Genomic DNA, 19536 nt, shown 5'->3' with positions numbered 1-19536 from the left:
TAATTTATAATCATTGCCAGGTTAGAATTGCACCTGTTTCCTTTTAGAAGCATAAAACATCATTTCTCAGGTTTACAAATGCCTTTATGAGTAGTTGTCTTTGCTGCGTGGTGCTCACATGCAGGTTACGTAAATCTCTGTCAGTCAAACAATACATTTCTTTAGCCAAATAATGTGTATCCCTTTGCCCATACTTGTGGCTACAAATTAGATGCCTTGTCTTATTTTCCTCTAATTTTTAAAATTTTCTTTTGTTTTTGTTTTTCTGGCTACTGGGAAAATTAGGAGACTGTTTCCAAAGATGAACCTCAGACTGGATGGGGCTACTGGGGCAGCTGGGGCAAGTCCTTACTTTCTTCGGCCTCAGCTACAGTGGCCACAGTAGGTAAGGCCATCAGTTATTTTTATTAATTTTTATGTGTATTTTGCTGAAGATCTGGGTTAAAAGTGATTTGTTAGTAAATTTTATGTTTACTTTATAGTTTGGGGATGCATTAATAATGATGGGCTGATTTACACAGCCACTAGAGTTTACAGCATTTCCTGCTTAGAAGGTTGATGTTTAGGATTTGTTAATATAAAACTATTCTTTGGTGATAATGAATCATTTTTTTCTATTTCCATAAGGATGCATTCCCAAAGATTATGTAAGATCCAAATAACATGTTCTGTAGCTGTATGAAATTAAAAATGTATGGATTTAATTTTTGGTTTGTTCAGTTTTGGTGACTAATAGCAAGTAATATTTAAAAATAAAAATGTTATCATTTTTGTCATTAGGACAAGGTATTTCAAATGTCATTGAGAAGGCAGAGACTTCCCTTGGAATCCCTAGTCCCAGTGATATTTCAAATGAGGTCCAGTATGCAGCAGGTCAGTATATGGAAACAGTAAGACATAGAATTATGGATCAACATGGAATGGTTGAGCTCATTTTTCAGTAGAAAATTATTGAGCCTCTGATATTCAGGGTATGATGGGACTGGTGAGAAAGGCAATTTGGAGTCTTTGGCTGACGGAGGTCTGTGTCTTTTCACCACTCATGTGTCTCTTCACTTCACTTCATCTATGCAATGGGATGGTGTTTTATATCTTAGGACTTTTATAAATCTTAAATAAACAAGTTCTTGAACACAGAATGTGAAAATTGCCCATCATATTGCACAATTAATAAAAGTCCAATAAGAGTTAGCTGATTTTGAAACTATCATGGAATGAAAAAATATTTTAATGTGTTACTTTTGGGGGTGTATATTTTTGTGCTTGGATTTTTAAGATGTGGGGGTCTTTTTTTTTTTTTTAAAAAAAGTATTGATTTCAGAGAGAGGAAGGGAGAGGGAGAGAGGGATAGAAACTTCAGTGAGAGAGAATTATTGATCGGATGCCTCCTGTATGCGCCTAATGGGGATTGAGCCTGCAACCTGGGCATGTGCCCTGACCAGGAATCAAACCGTGACCTGGTTCATGGGTCGACACTCAACCACTGAGCAACACCAGCCAGGCAAGTTTACTCTTTTTAGGTAGATAGTTTTATATGTTTTGACAAGCATGCAATCTTGTTTACACTGTTTACACAGTCCATTGTGATTATACAGATAGAGGATATGTTCTGTATCTATATAGGAAATCAAGATAAAATAATATTTTCATCATTTCCCCCAAAGTCTCCTAATGCATGTACCTACTCTCAGCTCTTGACAACCACTGATCTCTTTCTAACTCTATAGTTTATTTTGTCCAGAAGATCCCGTAAATGGGATCATATAGTAGTAGATTGAATTTTATTTTTGAAATTAAATGAAAATAAAAAAGCTATTTTACCTTTCATTTTAAAATAGGCAAATAGTTTAATAAAACAAAAAGACTAATACCTTTCATGTGGGAAGTAGGGTCTAATTTTTTAAAAATTCACATAGATGCTAACAAAGCAAAACCATTTATGGACCACTTCTCTACCTCCTGTAGGAGAAAGAAATGCCAAAGAGGATGAAAACTCCTCCCCGGTGACTGGAGCGTTTGGTGTATTCTCGACTATCTCTACTGCTGTTCAGAGCACAGTGAGTATAAGGTGGCCTGCTTCCTTCCAAGATTACAATGGATTCTTGTCTCTTTCTCCCTCATCCTTGAAAAGCCATAGGAACTAATTGGCATTCCAAATTACTTTGATCTTAAGGATAGAGTGACAGGTACTTGAAAATTCGCTTTAGAGGAGTAGAGGTGGGAGCAGAAGGTTAAATGTAACAGAGAGGAAGTATACGTTACATTTTATGGAATAGGAATTCTTAGTTTGGTAGCCCTAGAAAACTATGCTGTACAAAAATATTTGCTCATAATTGCATCTTTTAGGCAAAAGAGAAATATATGATGGATACTTGTAAGACTATATGATTAGAAACACTTTTTAAAAAGATTTTTTTTATTGATTCTTAGAGGAGAGAAAGGAAAAGGGAGAGACAGAAAAAGAAACATCGATGTGAGAGGGATACATCAATAGGCTCTCTCCTGCATGCCCCCTGTCAGGATCAGACCCTTAACCTGGACATGTGCCCTGACTGGGAATCGAACCAGTAACCTTTTGGTGTATGGGATGACACCCAACCAACTGCCCCACACTGGCCAGGGATAGAAACATTAGAGCTTAATATCTTTTCTATGTGAATATGGATAGCTAATATTCTTTAATTTTAACTTTTATTGAAGTATAACACATATACAGAAAAATGAAGGCCTAAGTGTTCAGTTTGAATTTTCACAGCGTGAACACATTCAGACTAAGAAACAACATGATGGCACCTCACATGTCCCCCCTGTCTGTTTCCCAGTCATCTGTGCCTCCTGCTCTTGCCTACCAAGATAATCACAATCCTGACTTCTACCATCCTAGATAAATTTTGCCTGCTCTTAAACTTTATATAAGTGGAATCATACAGAATGTACTCTGTTGTATCTGGCTTCTTTCACTCAACATTATGTTTGTATGATTTATCCATGGTGAAGTGTGTGTAGAATATTATATTTTCTTTGCTGTGTTTCATTGTGTGACTCTGTCACATTTATTCATTCCACAGTTTGGTGAATATTGGGGTAGTTCCTAGTTTTTAGCTTTTACAAAAAGGCTGCTGTGAGCATTGTTGTATGTCTTTTGATGAAACTCTGTACAAATTTCTATTAAGTATGTGACCATATGTGGAATTGCTGGATCATAGGGTAGTCATGTTCATAGGTTCAGCTGTAGTAGATAATTAGTTTCCCAAAGTGGTTATACCAGTTTATATTCGCACAAGCGGTGTGTGATTGTTCCCGTTGCTCTGCATTCTTGCCAATGCTTGGTATACACCACTATTTTATATAGTCAAACAGGCAGGTGTCTTTTTCAGTATTATTATAATGAGGTTGCATGTGTTTCCTAGGGAAAGACGGTTATCAGTGGGGGTTTGGATGCCTTAGAATTCATTGGGAAAAAGACAATGGATGTAATAGCAGAAGGGGATCCTGGATTTAAAAGAACCAAGGGACTGATGCACCGGAATTCTACACTGTCTCAGGTACTGCCTCTACCTCTTTGTTTCCTGTTTCTTTGTTGATCTGTATATTTTTGCCTGTGGTAACTTGGGACATTGCTAGCATTTCCTTTTGAATAATTTTTAATGATTTGTAAAATTAAGGCATTTTTGTGTGTATAGTGGGGGCTGGGGAGTGGGGAGGGGGAGGTTAAGAGGGAAGGGAGAGCTCTAATGCTTAGAAAACTTCCCAGTTCTTTTTTTCTCCTCTTTCCTTTCTGCAGGGGCCTCCTGTCAGTGCAGTGTAAGATGCCAAGTCCTTTCAGAGTTGTTTATTAGATTAATGTTTAAACTACTTTCAGAGAAACACCTGGTTCCTTGGGTGTTATTTACCCTGTCTGGAATCGAATTATGTGTGATCATTTTCCCCTGCTGTTGCTGAGCCTGTCAGAGTTGAATCACAGTGCCAAGAAAGAAAGAGCGGTGCTCTATACTGTTACCCATCTCACCCTTGAGCTCTCATTACTTGCAATGTAATGCCTCTATCTCTTCAGGTTTTACGAGAGGCGAAGGAGAAGGAAGAGCAGTGGACCACAAATGAGGTTACCATAGAAACAGACAGGAAAACTCATTACGGGGTATTCTTTGATGAATTTCAAGGCCTTTCACATCTAGAAGCTCTGGAGATGCTTTCCCGAGAAAGTGAAGTAAAGGTAATTCTAAGCCAAAAATTTCATCTGGAATAGTCTCCAAGCAAAGGAATGATGCATAGTTCCTTTTCTTTTTGTACAGTTGGAGGGTGAAATGTGTTTCAGATGGAGGCTTGAGACTCTGAGAATACCAGGCCAGAACAGATTAAAAACTAATGTTTGAACTAATTGCTGGAAATAGAATAAGCCAAGTGTTATTTTTCTAAATTTAAACAAAAAAGAGAGATTAACAAAGAAGTCTTAATAGCGCATTTGCTATTTTTCTTCACCTTGGTCTTTTTTTTTTAAATTTCTTTGGCTTAAACTGCCAATTTGGATACAATTACCTGTTAGCCTTTAATTCAAGACTGCTTCATTTCCAGACATTTCTGTCTTATATTATTTTTGGAAGTATTCATTTTACCTTTCTGTGATGACCAGTCTGTTGTGTTAAGGTTCTTAAGGAATAGATTGTGTTGGCTGGTGAGCTCAAAATTTTGATTTTAATTAGGTCTATAGACTCTTCTCTATTTGAGAATGTTTTTCTTTTCCTTTTATACTTCCACAACTTATTATATTATATTGATTCAGGTGAAATCTATTCTTAATTCTCTAAGTGGAGAAGAATTAGAGACTCTAAAATTTGAATTGGAGCAGCTGAAAGAAGCATTTTCCCTACCAGAGTTCTCTGAGGAAGAGGAAGAAGATAAAAAAGGTAATATGAAAACGTAGCATCTGAGCAGGAAGGATATGGTGTGTTATTTTTTTCTTCTACCCGTTTGCCACAGATCAGGACTCCGCAAAGATAGCAGTGGAGTGCTGCACGCCCTCCTTCCTAACAACCCTCCCCATTTGGTTGAGATTGCAGCACTGACCTTGGTATTTAATTATATCTCAATGGAGTTGGTAAAAAAACACACACAAAAAAACGTGGTGGTAACAGAGGGGAGAGAAAACCACAGAAACTGGTTCTGGTGATATTGGTCATTTTTGTTTTCTATCAATATCCTTAGCCCTCTCCTCTACCTTACACAACTGATCCTTCCGCTTTGGAAGAAGACTTCCTGCTTGGGGAATGTTGCCCTTTCTCCTGAGTCCCTCCAAAGCACTAGCTGTCTCCTTGCCGGGGTCCAACCCCAGCAGGTCCAGGGGTCCCCAAAGGTGTGGACGGAGTCGGCGAAGAAGGAAGGACACGGAGACAGTGTTCAGTTGATCAGCAGCCTAGCCAGGATCTCCAGCCAGGATCTCCAGCCTAGTTCTGGTCTCGATCTCCAGAGAGGTTCTGCTCTGGATCTCCTGCCAGGGTCTGTGTCCATGGTCTCTTGCTAGGTTCTCCAGCCAGGTTCTCCAGGTTCTCCAGCCAGGTTCTGTCCAGGTTCTCCAGCCAGGTTCAGTCACCAGGTTCTAGTCAGGTTCTCTTGCCAATTTCTGTAGTCAGGTTCAGTCCAGGATCTTTTGCTATGTTCTCTCGCTAGGTTCTGTCTCTAGGTTCTGAGGCCAGTTTCTGTCCAGGATCTTTTGCCATGTTCTCTCCAGCGAAGTTCTTCTGTCTCTAGAGAACGTTCTGTGTAGGTTCTGTGCCAATTTCTGTCTCTCTCTGTTCTGTCTTCTTACATCTGTATTTATACCAGTTGATTCCAATCCTATCAATCTCTATTTCAAAGGTTAGGGCGTTTCTTATCTCCATTCCAGGGAGTAAAGATTATGTAGCTTAAGCATGATTGTTCGTAGTTAAAGTGATTAATTACCCGCCTGGCACTTAGTTAAGAGGTTTTATTCCCTCCCTAACTTCAGGGGAAAATCCCTACCTGGGGAAACAACCTTTCTCAGAGACCTTGGTTAAAACACATAGTGCCTAGAAGGTGAGCAAACATATTAAGAACAGTATGCCATATATGCCAGGTCCCTTGAAACAGCAAGCATGGACCAGCTCCCGGCATCTCCTTCCCATCCTTACACATGTTTATTCTAATGCAACAACTCCTTTTTATACTCAGGTCTGTGGGGAGTACATGACAGTGATCTCCAAACACTTTTTGATCAACTCTTAGCAATAAGAGTTTTTTTGAGCACTTAGACCTAATATATCCATATTTGAATATTTGTAAATTATGCTTAGGAACTACTATAATAATATATTATTTACATTCTAAAGTATACCCTAAAATAGAATTTTAAACATGAATGAGATAAATGTGTATAAGTTAAAAGTTCCACCTTTTCTATTGGATTATTTTGTGAACCGCTTGGGGTGCATGCACCCCAATATGGATTCACCTACATAAATTTGAGCTTTAACTGAAAAAACGAAATACCTGTGTAAGAGTCAGGTTTTAGATTTTTAGACAGTAAGATATGATTAGGAGTTGTTTTTATGAGTTATATTATTTACAGTTGTATCATTTAATGAGAGCAGCTTTTCCTAAAACCATATTATACCTGGGATCACTAAAGCATTTGAATTCTCTTTCTTGAATGATAAGAAAAGGACAAAAGAATAGCAGATGGAGAGAGAAAAGCCAAGATAGAATTTTTTTCCTAAGAATTTTGGAGAAAAAGCTGCTATGAAGCAATAATAATTTGCTCTGATGAAACATGAAATGCTGTCTACGAAAGACTCATACAGATTGTTGGTGCCAGAAGACTTCTGTGTACAAGAGTTGTCTCTGCATTCTGTGGTACAGAGAGGCCTTGTGGTGGGCTTCCAAGGGGATAGTGGGTAGGATTTAGATGAGTAGAGAGGAAAAGAGCATTTTCTGCCATTTGTTTATATGTGTTGATTGCTTTTTGATCTTCGCCCACCTGTTTGCATGTATGTTTCTCAAGTATGAGTATTTCATGTTCCCTATCATCTCCTGCCTGGCTCTTCCCAAAGCTTCCTTACCATCCTTGTAGCATTCTGGAATCCCTTTTCCTCTTCCTTTCTTTTTGTCCACCATTAATTTTTACCCAGATCCTGGATTATTGCCTTAGCCTTCCTGCCTGCCTTCCTGTTCCCTTTTCAATTCACACCGCCCTCCCTCAGGAGCCAAAGTGATTTTTCTAAAATTTAAATTGGACATATCTGTCTCTGTTTAAGTTTGAACACCTCACCATGGTTTATTAGACCCTGTATTACCTGAATCCTGCTTACCTTCCTAGCTTCATTTTATCCCTCTTCTTTCATATATACACACACACACACACACACACGCACGTATACATATACATATGCGCATATATATATATGTGTATACACACACACGCGCATATATATATATATATATATATATATATATATATATATTCATTTCAGAGAGGGAGACAGAGATAAAAACATCAATGATGAGAGAAAATCATTGATCGGCTGCCTCCTGCACGTCCCCACTGGGGATTGAGCCCACAACCTGGTCATGTGTCCTGTCCAGGAATGGAACTGTGACCTCCTGGCTCATAGGTCAATGCTCAACCACTGAACCACGCTGGCGGGGCTTTTTTCCCTTATATTAAGACACTCTCAACACATTAAACTTCTTACTTTGCTTTCTTCACCCTGGATCTTTGTACTTGTTTCCTCTGCCTGAAACTCCTCCCATTCTTCTGACTAACTTGCACTCATTTTTTTTTGGTCCCAACTTAAAAATTCCACTTCCTTGGAGACGCAGCATAGTACCTGCCTAGGATTCTTCCTTCACTGGTTCTCCATTTATACTTCTGGGATGTAACAAAAAGAGCACAGGATTTGGGCTGGGAGTAGAAAAGCCAAGGTTTGACTCCTAATTTGTTATTTAATTTATGGGAAATAAATTAACCTCTTCAAGCTCTAGTTTTTTCATTTCTAAAATAGGACAATGACACTATTTTTATAAACCCATTGAAATAATTCATTGACATACTTAACAGGATTCTGTAAGCACAAGCACCATGCTCATTGTTACTGTGACTACTATGCTGCTGCTGCTATTTCCATTCCTTTTCTTGTCCTCCTCGTGCCCCTCCCCCCCCCCAACCCCCTTCCCGTCCCTGTGATCCTCACTCGTCTGTCTGTAGTGCTTTACATGGGACTTTTCTTTTTAGGGGATGAAGAGTTTACCAAAGAGGTAACAGAGCTATTTTCCCAGCTGCATGTCTCCTCCAAACCAGAGAAACTTGCCAAGGTAAGTGACTACTTCTTGGTGGTTTTTTTTTTTTTTTTTTTTTAACTTATTTGGATTTAGTGGATAAAGAGGATAAGATTGTAAGTTCCTGGCAAGCATGCCACCAAAATCGAGGGTATATTCTGAGTTCCACGCCTTTTGCCTGCCTCTTGCTTTCACAGGTTAACATGCTGGACTTGCATTTGCATCTCCTCCCCTTGCCCTGGAACACACACATCTGCGATCCTTACCTGTTGTCATTTGGAATGCTTTGATTGTCTGAAAGCTTAAATGAGGTCACAGAGTTGGTCAGCCAAAGTCGGCAGTGCTCACCAGCCTTCATGACACCAAGGGGCTAGCCTTTAGTGAGGTTTTAACTGTCCACAGGGCTCTGAATGTTTCAGAGGTAGTGGGATGTGGCCGCTGCCCTTAGGAAGCTGGAGGTTGCCATTTCCTAGAACCCAGTGACTAAGATAATGACAATTTAGTTTGTGTAAATGTGAGAGTCCATGGCCTAGGCAGTGATACTTGAGCTGTCTTTACATATCTGGAACATGGAGAGACTAGTCAAAGTTCAGAGTGGGTAGGGAGGGCCGGTTTCCATAGTAGTACCCGCATGGCATATATGTCAGAGTCAGCTCATGGGACACTATTCACTGGGTCTTGGGCTGCTTGCTGCTTCTTCACCCTCCTTTCCCAACCTCCAGAAACATTTCAGGACCAGTTAGCAGCAGGTACACATTGCTTCCAGGTCAGGGAGAGCTGATAGTCCCATGTATTGATCCTTAAAGGGACTTCTTAAAATCATTTGAAAGAGCGTGAACTGGTGATGGAGAACCAGCGAAGAGAAGAGGAATGGTCAGCTCTGGGCTCAGGTAGATCACTGGTAGCATTATGGAAGATGGATTTAAGATGAGCTAGATCAGAAGCGGGGAGACCAATCAGAGTGCTATAGCCACAAAGTGGATCTGAAATCAAGAGGTGGTAATACAAAGAGGAGGGACTGATTGGAGAAATAGGGTAGAATCAGACCATCTTGATGATTGATTGGGAAGGAAAGATTCTAAGATGGCTCACGTATTTTGGCTTGGGTGACTGATATATCGTTGTTCCTCTAAAGCTCTGGGGAGTAAGAGGATTAAAATTTTTGGGAGAGAAAGGCAATTCAAATTTTGTACCTATTGTATATGATATGCCTGTAGAATATCCTGATTCAAATGTCCAGCAGGCAGTTGGAATATGTTGTTTTCAAGAGCAGTCAGTGGTGGAAAATAAGGATTTAGGAGTCAGCAGTAGGTAGAGAGTAGTTAAAAATCACTGCAATAGGGTGAGCGGAGGTGAGAGAGAGGGGGGTGGTGAGATGAGAGCCAAGGTCAGGTAGTGATGTTTGAGGGGCTGCCAAAGGAGGTCAAGGAGACATGTTGATGGGGGGGGGGGGGAACGGGGGACCAGATGATAGTGTATTACAAAAGTTAAAGAAAATCAGAAATATCCCAAATGGCCATTATCAGAATTGGTGAATTGTGGTATATGTATGAAATGAAATACTACACAGCAATAAATAAGAATGAACTGCTGATACACACAGCAACTATGTGGATAAATCAAGTAACAGGCAGTATGTTTTGCATAAGAAACTGGACACAAATTAGAACATACTTATGATCCCATTTATATGCATTTTAAGAGCAGGTAAAATTAAGTTATAGTGAGGCAGAAGAGTGGTTACTTTTGGATAGGGGTAGGGTGACTCCTTTTGAGCAGTATTGACTCGGAAAGGGTAGTGGGGACCAGCAAGGGTGATGGGAATGTCCTTTTTTGTTTTTCAAATATTTTTTATTTTTAAAAATTATTATTTTTTAAAAATATATATTTTTATTGATTTCAGAGAGGAAGAGAGAGGGAGAGAAATATCAATGATGTGAGAATCATTGATCAGCTGCCTCCTGCACGCCCCCTATTGGGGATGGAGCCCACAATCCGGGCATGTGCCCTTGACTGGAATCGAACCCAACACCCTTCAGGCCAGTGCTCTATCCACTGAGCCAAACCGGCTAGGGCTGATGGGAATGTTCTTTATCTTGACCTGGGTCCCAGATACATAGGCATATGTTCATGTAAACATTTCTTGAGCTGTGCTCTGAAGATTTGTGCACTTTGCTGTGTGTAAGTTATCTCATTTTTTAAAAAGCCCAAGGATGAAAGAATTCAAGAAGGCATGAGTGGACAGCAGTGTTAAGTGGTGTAGAGAGCCCTAGTAAGTTAGGTACTGAAAAACTAGGTGTTATGTTCGGATGAGAACAAAAGCATCAACTTCCATGATGCTAACATGTTCCTGGTCAGTGCTCAGTACCTTGGTAAGCTGAATTAAATTGTTCAATTCTTATTTAGGCAAGAAATACAGCCTATGAATGGATCAGGACATCTCTGGAGAAGCCATTAGAAGAGAAGGAAGGAGAAAAACAGTTGGAAGGAGAAAAAACTGAGCAAATAAATAAAAATTCAATAGAGGTAACCAAAGCAAATAAAGTTTTCTTCTTTTGGTTTTTTTGTTTGTTTGTTTTGTTTTTTAAGGATTTAAGATGTGGGGGTATTGCAGTCAGGGACCTAAGCTTTTTGTATTTTGTTGTGCTTTTTTTAAAAAAATATATTTTATTGATTTTTTACAGAGAGGAGGGTAGAGGGATAGAGTTAGAAACATCAATGAGAGAGAAACATCTATCAGCAGCCTCCTGCACACTCCCTACTGGGGATGTGCCTGCAACCAAGATACATGTCCTTGACTGGAATCGAACCTGGGACCCTTCAGTTCACAGGCTGATGCTCTATCCACTGAGCCAAACCGGTTAGGGCTTTTGTTGCACTCTTATCCGTAATTTCTACCTTGTGTTTTGTGTTTCAAGATTGTAACATCTTAGTTCCAGACTATAGGACAGAAAAGAGTGAAGAAAGAGATAAAGGGTACATGTGTGGTGTCATGAGGGTTTCCAGAAGCTGCCACCAGACGCTTTATCTAAATCTTTTGTTGAAAACGTAGTCACATGGTCACGTCTAACTTCAGGGCAGCCTCTGTTTTTGCAGCAGTGAGTCCAGCTGTAAAGTTATATTACTACTATGTAAGAAGAGGTTTCAAGGTATTGAATCCTCCTTCAGTGTGAGAGAAGTAAGGTGATGTCATTTCCTCTGAGATTAAAAAACACACCTGTGCTTTGTTTTTTTTCCCCATTTTTTTTGTTTTTTTTCATCCAGGATATCCATGCATTTGCAATCCGGAGCCTAGCTGAAATGACTGCCTGCTCAATTGAATTGTTTCACAAAACAGCAGCTCTGGTTCTACATGGCCGGAAGCAGGAAGTGACAGCTATAGAAAGAAGCAGAACCCTTTCCCAGTAAGTGTAATAAGTATCTTTATAAGTGATACATATTACTGAAAGAGTTTTCTGGGCTTATTTCCAAAGTTTTAAAAGCTTTGAGCAAGATACTATTCACACTGTACCATTCACATATTTCAGGTTTTGTTCATTTTGGGTTTTAGTGAGTTGTATAGCCAAGTGTGATGTTTCTTTTTCACTGCCATAAAACTACATTATAATTCTGCCTTTTTATTAACTACTTTATACTCTGAAAACTCAGATTATTAGTCCTACTAGGAATAGAATTTTACATATATAAAAACAGAAAATAGTTCTAAGAATCTCAATTCTGGATAATTAAGTTATTGAGTGCTAATTATATGTCAGGCATCATGCTAATGGATTTACATGTGTCATTTTTAATTTTTACAATAACCCTAAATAATTGTTCCAGCTTTAAAAGTGAAGAAACAGACTCAAGAGATGTTAAATAATCTACCCAGGTTATTTTTGTTGTTTTGTTTTGTTAATCCTCTCCTGAGGATATTTTTTCCCATTGATTTTTAGAGAGAGTGAAAGGGAGGAATGGATCAAGGCCGGGAGAGAGAGAGAAACATTGATATGAGGGAGACACATTGACTGGTTGCCTCCTGCATTTGACCTTTTTTCACTGATCTTGAACAAAAACTTCAAAAATAATAGAATGTAGATAGTCACAAGAGGAAAAAATGACCTATTTGTAAATATGGAAATCTCTTAATTAAACAATGAGAATTTTCATGGGAAAAAAATGTGTGTGAGACTGTGCAGTATGCTAGGATTGGGAGGGGCCCTTGATATTCTCCAGACCTCTTCTTCACCTGTGGTTTGATGCCCCTCTATCATAGGGGGGGCCTGGATTTATCTTGCACATTCTTAGGATGGGGGACTCGGAATCCCACGCCAGCCTGTCTGTGGAAAAATGGCTATTTCTACTGCTTGGAATGCTCTTTCAGTCGTGACTCACTCCCTCACAGAATTCAGGTTTCCACTCAAATGCTGTTTCCTTTACCACCCAATCTAAAATAGTACCTTCTCCTATTTTCTAATCCTTTACTTGCTTTATTTTCTTAGCTCATATCACCATTTAGTGTATATGGTGTGTGTATGTATACATATGTTTATATATATACTAGAGGCCCAGTGAATGAAATTCGTGCACTGGGGGTGGAGATAGAGGGACCTCAGCCCAGCCTGCACCCTCTCACAGTCCGGGACCCCTCGGCGGACATCCCTCTTGCAGTCCAGGACCCCTCGCTCCTTACTGCCCCCCTGCTCGCAGCTCCTTACTGCTCGGCTCGCTGCTCCTTAGGGCTTCCAGGGAGGCGGGAGAGACTCCCGCCACCTCTGCTGTGCCCGTGACTTCTGGCTGAGCGGTGCTCCCTCTGTGGGAGTGCACTGACCACCAGGGGGCAGCTCCTGCTTTGAACGTCTGCCTTCTGGTGGTCAGTGCACATCATAGCAATCAGTTGTTCTGCTGTTCCATCAGTTTGCATATTAGGGTTTTATTTTATAGGACAAAAATGAATATATGGATGTGCTTATGTATCTGTGTATATAAATATACATATACATATATACCTACGTATACACACATCTGTCCATCTGTATATCATATATAGTCTCCCCCCTTAATAAGCAAGTAAGTTAGAATCCATGAAAACTGTGGCTTTGCTTGTTTACTGATATATCCCCAGGGCTTAGAACCTAGCACAAAGAAGACTTTAAAAAATATTTGTTGAATAAATGAATGTGTATGAATTTTAACTATATTTCTAAATGGAAGTATTGTTGCCTTAAAATGTATTTTTCGTTATTTCCTTTGATTTTCCTAGAAAGTATATTGCTTTCTAGAGGATTTTGTAGAAAAATGTTTTTCCAAGGAGGGAACCTTCTCTTGCTGTAGCATGGATGCCTATTCGAATGGGTCCCCAAATGCATAGGGTAGCTGACAGGCATACTTCCTCCCTTTAAAAGCTTCCTTCTTTCACATTTAGTACCAGGAGTGATTTGTTCTCTTCTGACAGTTGTTAAATATAGCTTATTAAAAGAAAGAGTGAAGTAAAAACAAAAGAAGGAACCATCCTGACTTTTCTCCCTTCTTCTCTAGGATGACGGTTGTGTTGTGTAAAGAGTTATCCTCTTTGTCGAAAGAGTTTACCACCTACCTAACAACTGCTGGGGTAAGAATTCATGCCTCTTGTTGGGCTGATGTCTGTTTTGTTTTGTTTTGAAAATAGCTTTATTTAAGTTTAGTTTACATACCATAACATTTGGTTTCATAGTATATTATAGAGTTGTGCAACCATCACAGTAATCTAATTTTTGACCACTTTCATTATGTCCCAGAAAACCTCATACTATTAACAGTCATTTCTTTTCCTCTATACTCTTATATCCCTGAGCAACACTAATCTACTTTCTGTCTATAGATTTGCCCATTATGGAAATTTAATACAAATGGGATCATACAATCTGTAGTATTTCATGTCTGGTTTCTTCCACTTAGCATAATGTTTTTGAGATTCATCCACATTGTAGGAGTAGACTGTAGCTAGCCAGTAGGAGAGTTGTAGTTAAAGCTAAAGTTTAAAGCACTTCCAAATATGACATTTTGCTCTCTCTCAGTCCAGGTTTTTTCTATGCTTACATTTATGTTTGGGTGTTTGTGTATGTGTATGTTGTATGTTTCAAAGTGGGATCATACCATGTTTATTGTTTTTTTTTTAATCTGCTGTGTGTATTTAACTCTGTATCCTTTATTCTAGGTCAAAGAAAAGGCAGATGTCCTTAATCCATTAATTACTGCAGTATTTCTAGAGGTTAGTAGTAATTCTTTTTAAGTCTCTAACTTTTAGGCATTTTGTATTAATTAACTCTTCTTAAGTTTTTATTTTTTGGCTTTTTTTTTTTTTACAAGGTTGGTAATTTAGCTGTATCAATGCATATATGACCCCACAGGTGTATATCTGATGCACATTCCCTGTTTATTAATTACAAAATATAAAAAAGCTGCTGGATAAAGTGCACAGGAAGTTGGAAGCTGTCATTACTTAGTACTATCCTTTGGCAGTTAATGGACAATTTTCAGTAACAAAATATCCCTGGAAACCAGCAGATAAACAGGAAGGGTTGGAAATTAAAAGCAGGCAAGCAATTGCTTCTTAAAGGACTAATACTTAAGCAGAGATTTGTTAAAAACAACACACAACATTTTGTCATTTCCTTATCAGGAAATTTGCTTTGTTTTGTCATGTTTATATAATCCTTATTCCATTAGATTTAAGGAGGTGGGTTGTTTAAATCCATGAAAACGGGAGGTATAAGAGGATCTCATCATGGAATATTGCTCCCATGAGTGATGCTTTCTGGATTCCATGTTTTAAGAACTCTCTCTTGTAAATTTTGTGAACAATTGGATATTTGATAATCTGTTAAAATGTTTATGAAAATCTGGAGAGGAGAAAATATATTTGATAATTTGTTAGGCTTTTAATATGAATTGAAAAAGATTTTTTGTTTTTTGCTCCTGGACTGTTACTCCTTTAGTTTTGAATTCTTTAAAGTCACCACCATTGAAATGCCTTTAATTCCTTAACTGCACAATTTTCCTTGAAAAGTCAGGGAAATTATTCTGATCACTTAAACAGTTGTTTTTAAAAAAGTAAGTTTGTGATTTAGTAGATGGCAACAATGTTTAGTGCCGGGGTCCAACCCCAGCGGGTCCAGGGGTCCCCAAAGGTGTGGACGGAGTAGGCGAAGAAGGAAGGACACGGAGACAGCGTTCAGTTGATCAGCAGCCTAGCCAGGATCTCTAGCCAAGTTCTGGTCTTGATCTCCAGAGAGGTTCTGCTTAGGATCTCCAGCCAGGTTCTGTGTCCATGTTGTCTTGCTAGGATCTCCAGGTTCTCCAGCCAGGTTCTGTAGCCAAGTTCCCTCGCTAGGTTCTCCAGCCAGGTTCTGTAGCCAAGTTCCCTCGCTAGGTTCTCCAGCCAGGTTCTGTCCAGGTTCTCCAGCCAGGTTCAGTCACCAGGTTCTAGTCAGGTCCTCTTGCCAATTTCTGTAGTCAGGTTCAGTCCAGGATCTTTTGCCATGTTCTCTCGCTAGGCTCTGTCTCTAGGTTCTGAGGCCAGTTTCTGTCCAGGATCTTTTGCCATGTTCTCTCCAGCGAAGTTCTTCTGTCTCTAGAGAATGTTCTGTGTAGGTTCTGTGCCTAGGTTCTGTCTCTCTCTCTGTGTCTTGCTGTCTTGTTACATCTGTATTTATACCAGTTGATTCCAATCCTATCAATCTCTATTCCAAAGGTTAGGGCGTTTCTTATCTCCATTCCAGGGAGTAAAGATTATGTAGCTTAAGCATGATTATTCGTAGTTAAAGTGATTAATTACCCGCCTGGCACTTAGTTAAGGGATTTTATTCCCTCCCTAACTTCAGGGGAAAATCCCTACTTGGGGAAACAACTTTTCTCAGAGACCTTGGTTAAAACACATAGTGCCAAGAAGGTGAGCAAACATATTAAGAACAGTATGCCATATATGCCAGGTTCCTTGAAACAGCAAGGATGGACCGGCTCCCGGCAGTTTAGGTGAGGTAAATTTGCATGCTAGGAGCCCAATCCTGTCCTGGATCGTCCCTGATTTGCTGATGACCCTATCTATACCCGGCAATCTCATCTATATTTACAAAATGAGAGATTTCATTAGATAGTCACTGAGGTCTCTTTTGGCTGGAAAGTTCAGTATCAAATGTCACACTGAAGTTTAAATAGGAGTGCTTGCCATTGGTAAATCCAAAATAGGTAAACTCACTTGATACAGGTTCCCTGTTGCTATTTTAAGTTGGTTGTTCTTGCTTACAGATTTGAAACACTTGTCCTGGAAATTACACATTTTATCTTAATGTAACGAACTCTCTGTTGTTATTCTTCTGGAAGGTTAGAACATGTCAGATAGAAATTTATCTATACAGTAATCATCTTTAAAAGCAGTATCCCTTGTTTACTTTTGTGAGCACCTATTACGTATTCACTAATTGTGTTGAGTCCCTGGAAGAGTTATCACAATGGACTGGAAATCTTATTGGTGTAAGATTCATAGCCTTCTGAAATCCTCTTTGAGTAACTGACCAAAATGCTTTGAATGCCAAATTTGAGCGGGATGCCAAAGAATGCCTATTATTTTTGCTGTGCAAGTTGGGCAAAAGATGCTGACATTCTTTGTTGCTGCTTTCATATCTTCTTAAGAGCTAGATCATTCCTTCCCCTGTAACTTTACCAAAATGGTCAAGTCTGCCCTTATTTGTCAGGCTACAGATTCAATTAGATTTATATAAATTATAGTCTTTTGTTGTTGTTGTTGTCTTATGGTATATTTTCTCTTTTAAGTGACTGTGATATTTTATTTTTCTTTTCCTTTTTTTTCAATCCTGACAGGCATCAAATAGTGCTTCCTATATTCAGGATGCCTTTCAGCTACTCTTACCTGTGCTGGAGATGTCGCTCATTGAAAACAAGACCGAATTACCGGAGGCATGAATTGCAGGGCCAGAGGCTTTTGTCAGAACATCGAAGAACAGAGAAGATTGACCTGAGACTTGTGATGGCCAAGAAATGCCACTCTATTCTGGGTACCCTTGCAGCAGTGAAGGAGAAGGGCTATTTTAGTATATAAACATTCAGGCAGGATAGCAGTTTTATAGGAAGTTTGTTGCCTTCACTGCTTGGCTGAAGTATTCAGGTTCTCACACTGCTCTTCCCAGTTGTTATAATTAATAAATTATTTGAAAAGAAACTTTTAAAAGAAAGTTCAAAAATAATAGCTCTAGATAAAGGTTAGTGGGATACTCAGGTAAAAATATTGGTATTTTCTTTGATGGTGCAAAACACTAACAGTTTTTTCATGGATATAATTGGCTGTTAAGAGAAAAAGTACTTAATTTCGTATTCTAGGATTAATGTGCTTGATCTATGAATGCCATGCACTTTCTTCTTTCTTTAATAAAATCTATGGCTTTAAGAAGCTGCATATATATAAACTCTTATAATGATTACCCTTTATTACATAAATTCTTGGAATTGGTTAGAAACTTTTATATGCTTTTTAATTCTCAGCAGATAGTTGGCATCGAGGAGAAACTTATAGAATATACTTGTAGCCACACGAGTTAACTATCGCAATGTGTCGTTTGGCTTCAAATTGCTCTCCCACAATTGCTCTCTCACTCCAAGATGACAAGTTTTAAGTTGTTGACCTCTACTCAACTGGATTCAAGATCAATAAGTGCCATTTAGAGAAACAATTCCATGTTTGTAGATATTCTGAATCTCTCCAGATGTTTTTCATGCATATCCCATATGCAGGATAAATTTGGTAAGAGCCAGCTCCAAAGGAGTGTGAAGTGCTTATAGTAATGGGTTTTTTGTTGATTGACTGTTGTTGAAGTGGATTGTGGAATCCCATAGTAATGATGTTCATTATCACAGGATTTAACCTGTTAGTCATGGTATATTTTTTCTTATCCTTTTTGTTTTAATGTATTCTTTAGCATGTTTATAAATACAACTTTATCCTTTAGATCTTGAGCCTTATTTTTGTTCCCTTTGACTGTTTAAGAGACTGAAAGGCTATTGTCTTCCTAAAAATTATTTTGGAATTCACTCTTTTTAAAAAAGTTCTTCAACCTTATGGTTTTTAATGATTTAGGTAGCTTTTGTGAGTTCTGCCACTCTTCTCCTAAAACCTTTAAATAGAATGTAATAATTTTTTTCAATTGATCCTTTTGTCTAAATGTGAGCCCCAATAGCTTTCTCAGACCCCAAAAATAGCAAAGTCATAACATAGATCAGTGTCAAGACTGTTTCTATATAATTGCCTTATTTGAAGTAAGGGGCTATTTCTAAGCAAGGAGGAAAATAAATAGATTTGGCTAAATAGGTACACCAATAACACTAGAATGTAGCTCTGCTTATATTCTGTTCTAAAGTGATCAGAAAAAATTTTAAATATTACTTTTTATAGACAAATTTTATCTTTCCCAAAGTGACAAATTTTGAATTTTCAGAAACAGTTTTCTTGTGGTTAATAAAGTTGGTGTTCCAGCTCTGATTTATTGCCTCAAGTTCTGTTGCTGTGTCTGAACCTGGATCCCTTGAGCAAGGTACTCCTTGAGGAGGGTTTAGAACTGGTCACAGTGACTACTACCTGTTCAGACTTTTGTAAATTGAAGTTTGTAGCTTTTACTCTTTGATCTAGAAACATGTCTAAGGTTTTTCTTTCAAGAAGAGGGTTATAGATGTGGAGGGCAGAACAGTAACTCTCTGTATGTGTCTATTCAGATTGGAGTCCTGAATTTGACCAGTTTTAGATTGGACCAAATGTGACACACTGCCTCTTTTCTTTCTCCCTCATTTCTCTCATCAGCTTCCCCCCATCCACCAGAAATGACAAAAGGACCAATTCTGAATAACACCTGAAATATATTGAAGAAAAAGTTATTTGATTCAGTAGAGAGAGAGAAGTAAGAGCATAAACATTCATTCGTAGGTGAATAGGTAAATTTAGGGGACATCTTGGAACCTATTGGATTATGGTGATGGTTTTGGATGGTACATGCTTCATTATTCTGTTTGAGGTTGGTACACAGTGTAGTTTCTTGATGATATCTACTCTTTTGGTGCTCTTCCCTTTAAATTTTCTGGGGTTTAAGATTTACCATTATGTCCTAATATGTGCTACTCCCTTTCCAGTTAACAACTCGATAGGTAATATGTTCAGTTATTATTGGAGTAAATGTTTCTCTTCCTACTATTGAGGTCTTTAAAGGCTATGATTAAAAGAGACTT

At 38.6% G+C, this 19536-nt stretch overlaps 1 protein-coding gene across 3 annotated transcripts in view; it reads left to right on the top strand.

The window, feature by feature from the left end:
- Nucleotides 1-18799, top strand: part of FAM114A2 (family with sequence similarity 114 member A2) — a 29820-nt gene extending 11021 nt beyond the window's left edge. For all 3 annotated transcript variants that reach the window (XM_081091779.1, XM_081091781.1, XM_081091780.1), the window contains 12 exons: nucleotides 286-385; nucleotides 781-873; nucleotides 1966-2057; nucleotides 3411-3545; nucleotides 4055-4213; nucleotides 4781-4904; nucleotides 8246-8325; nucleotides 10696-10815; nucleotides 11554-11693; nucleotides 13807-13879; nucleotides 14465-14518; nucleotides 17128-18799. In XM_081091779.1, coding sequence (XP_080947905.1) covers nucleotides 286-385; nucleotides 781-873; nucleotides 1966-2057; nucleotides 3411-3545; nucleotides 4055-4213; nucleotides 4781-4904; nucleotides 8246-8325; nucleotides 10696-10815; nucleotides 11554-11693; nucleotides 13807-13879; nucleotides 14465-14518; nucleotides 17128-17229 — 1272 coding nt within the window. In that variant the 3' untranslated portion in view covers nucleotides 17230-18799. The remainder of the gene's footprint in view (nucleotides 1-285; nucleotides 386-780; nucleotides 874-1965; nucleotides 2058-3410; nucleotides 3546-4054; nucleotides 4214-4780; nucleotides 4905-8245; nucleotides 8326-10695; nucleotides 10816-11553; nucleotides 11694-13806; nucleotides 13880-14464; nucleotides 14519-17127) is intronic.
- Nucleotides 18800-19536: the final 737 nt, after the last annotated feature.

The sequence above is a fragment of the Myotis nattereri genome, assembly GCF_964212035.1.
Source record: "Myotis nattereri genome assembly, chromosome: 5".
In the NCBI taxonomy this organism is placed as follows: domain Eukaryota; kingdom Metazoa; phylum Chordata; class Mammalia; order Chiroptera; family Vespertilionidae; genus Myotis; species Myotis nattereri.
The sequence above is the reverse complement of the archived record's forward strand: the minus strand, read 5'-3'. Positions and strand labels throughout refer to the sequence as shown.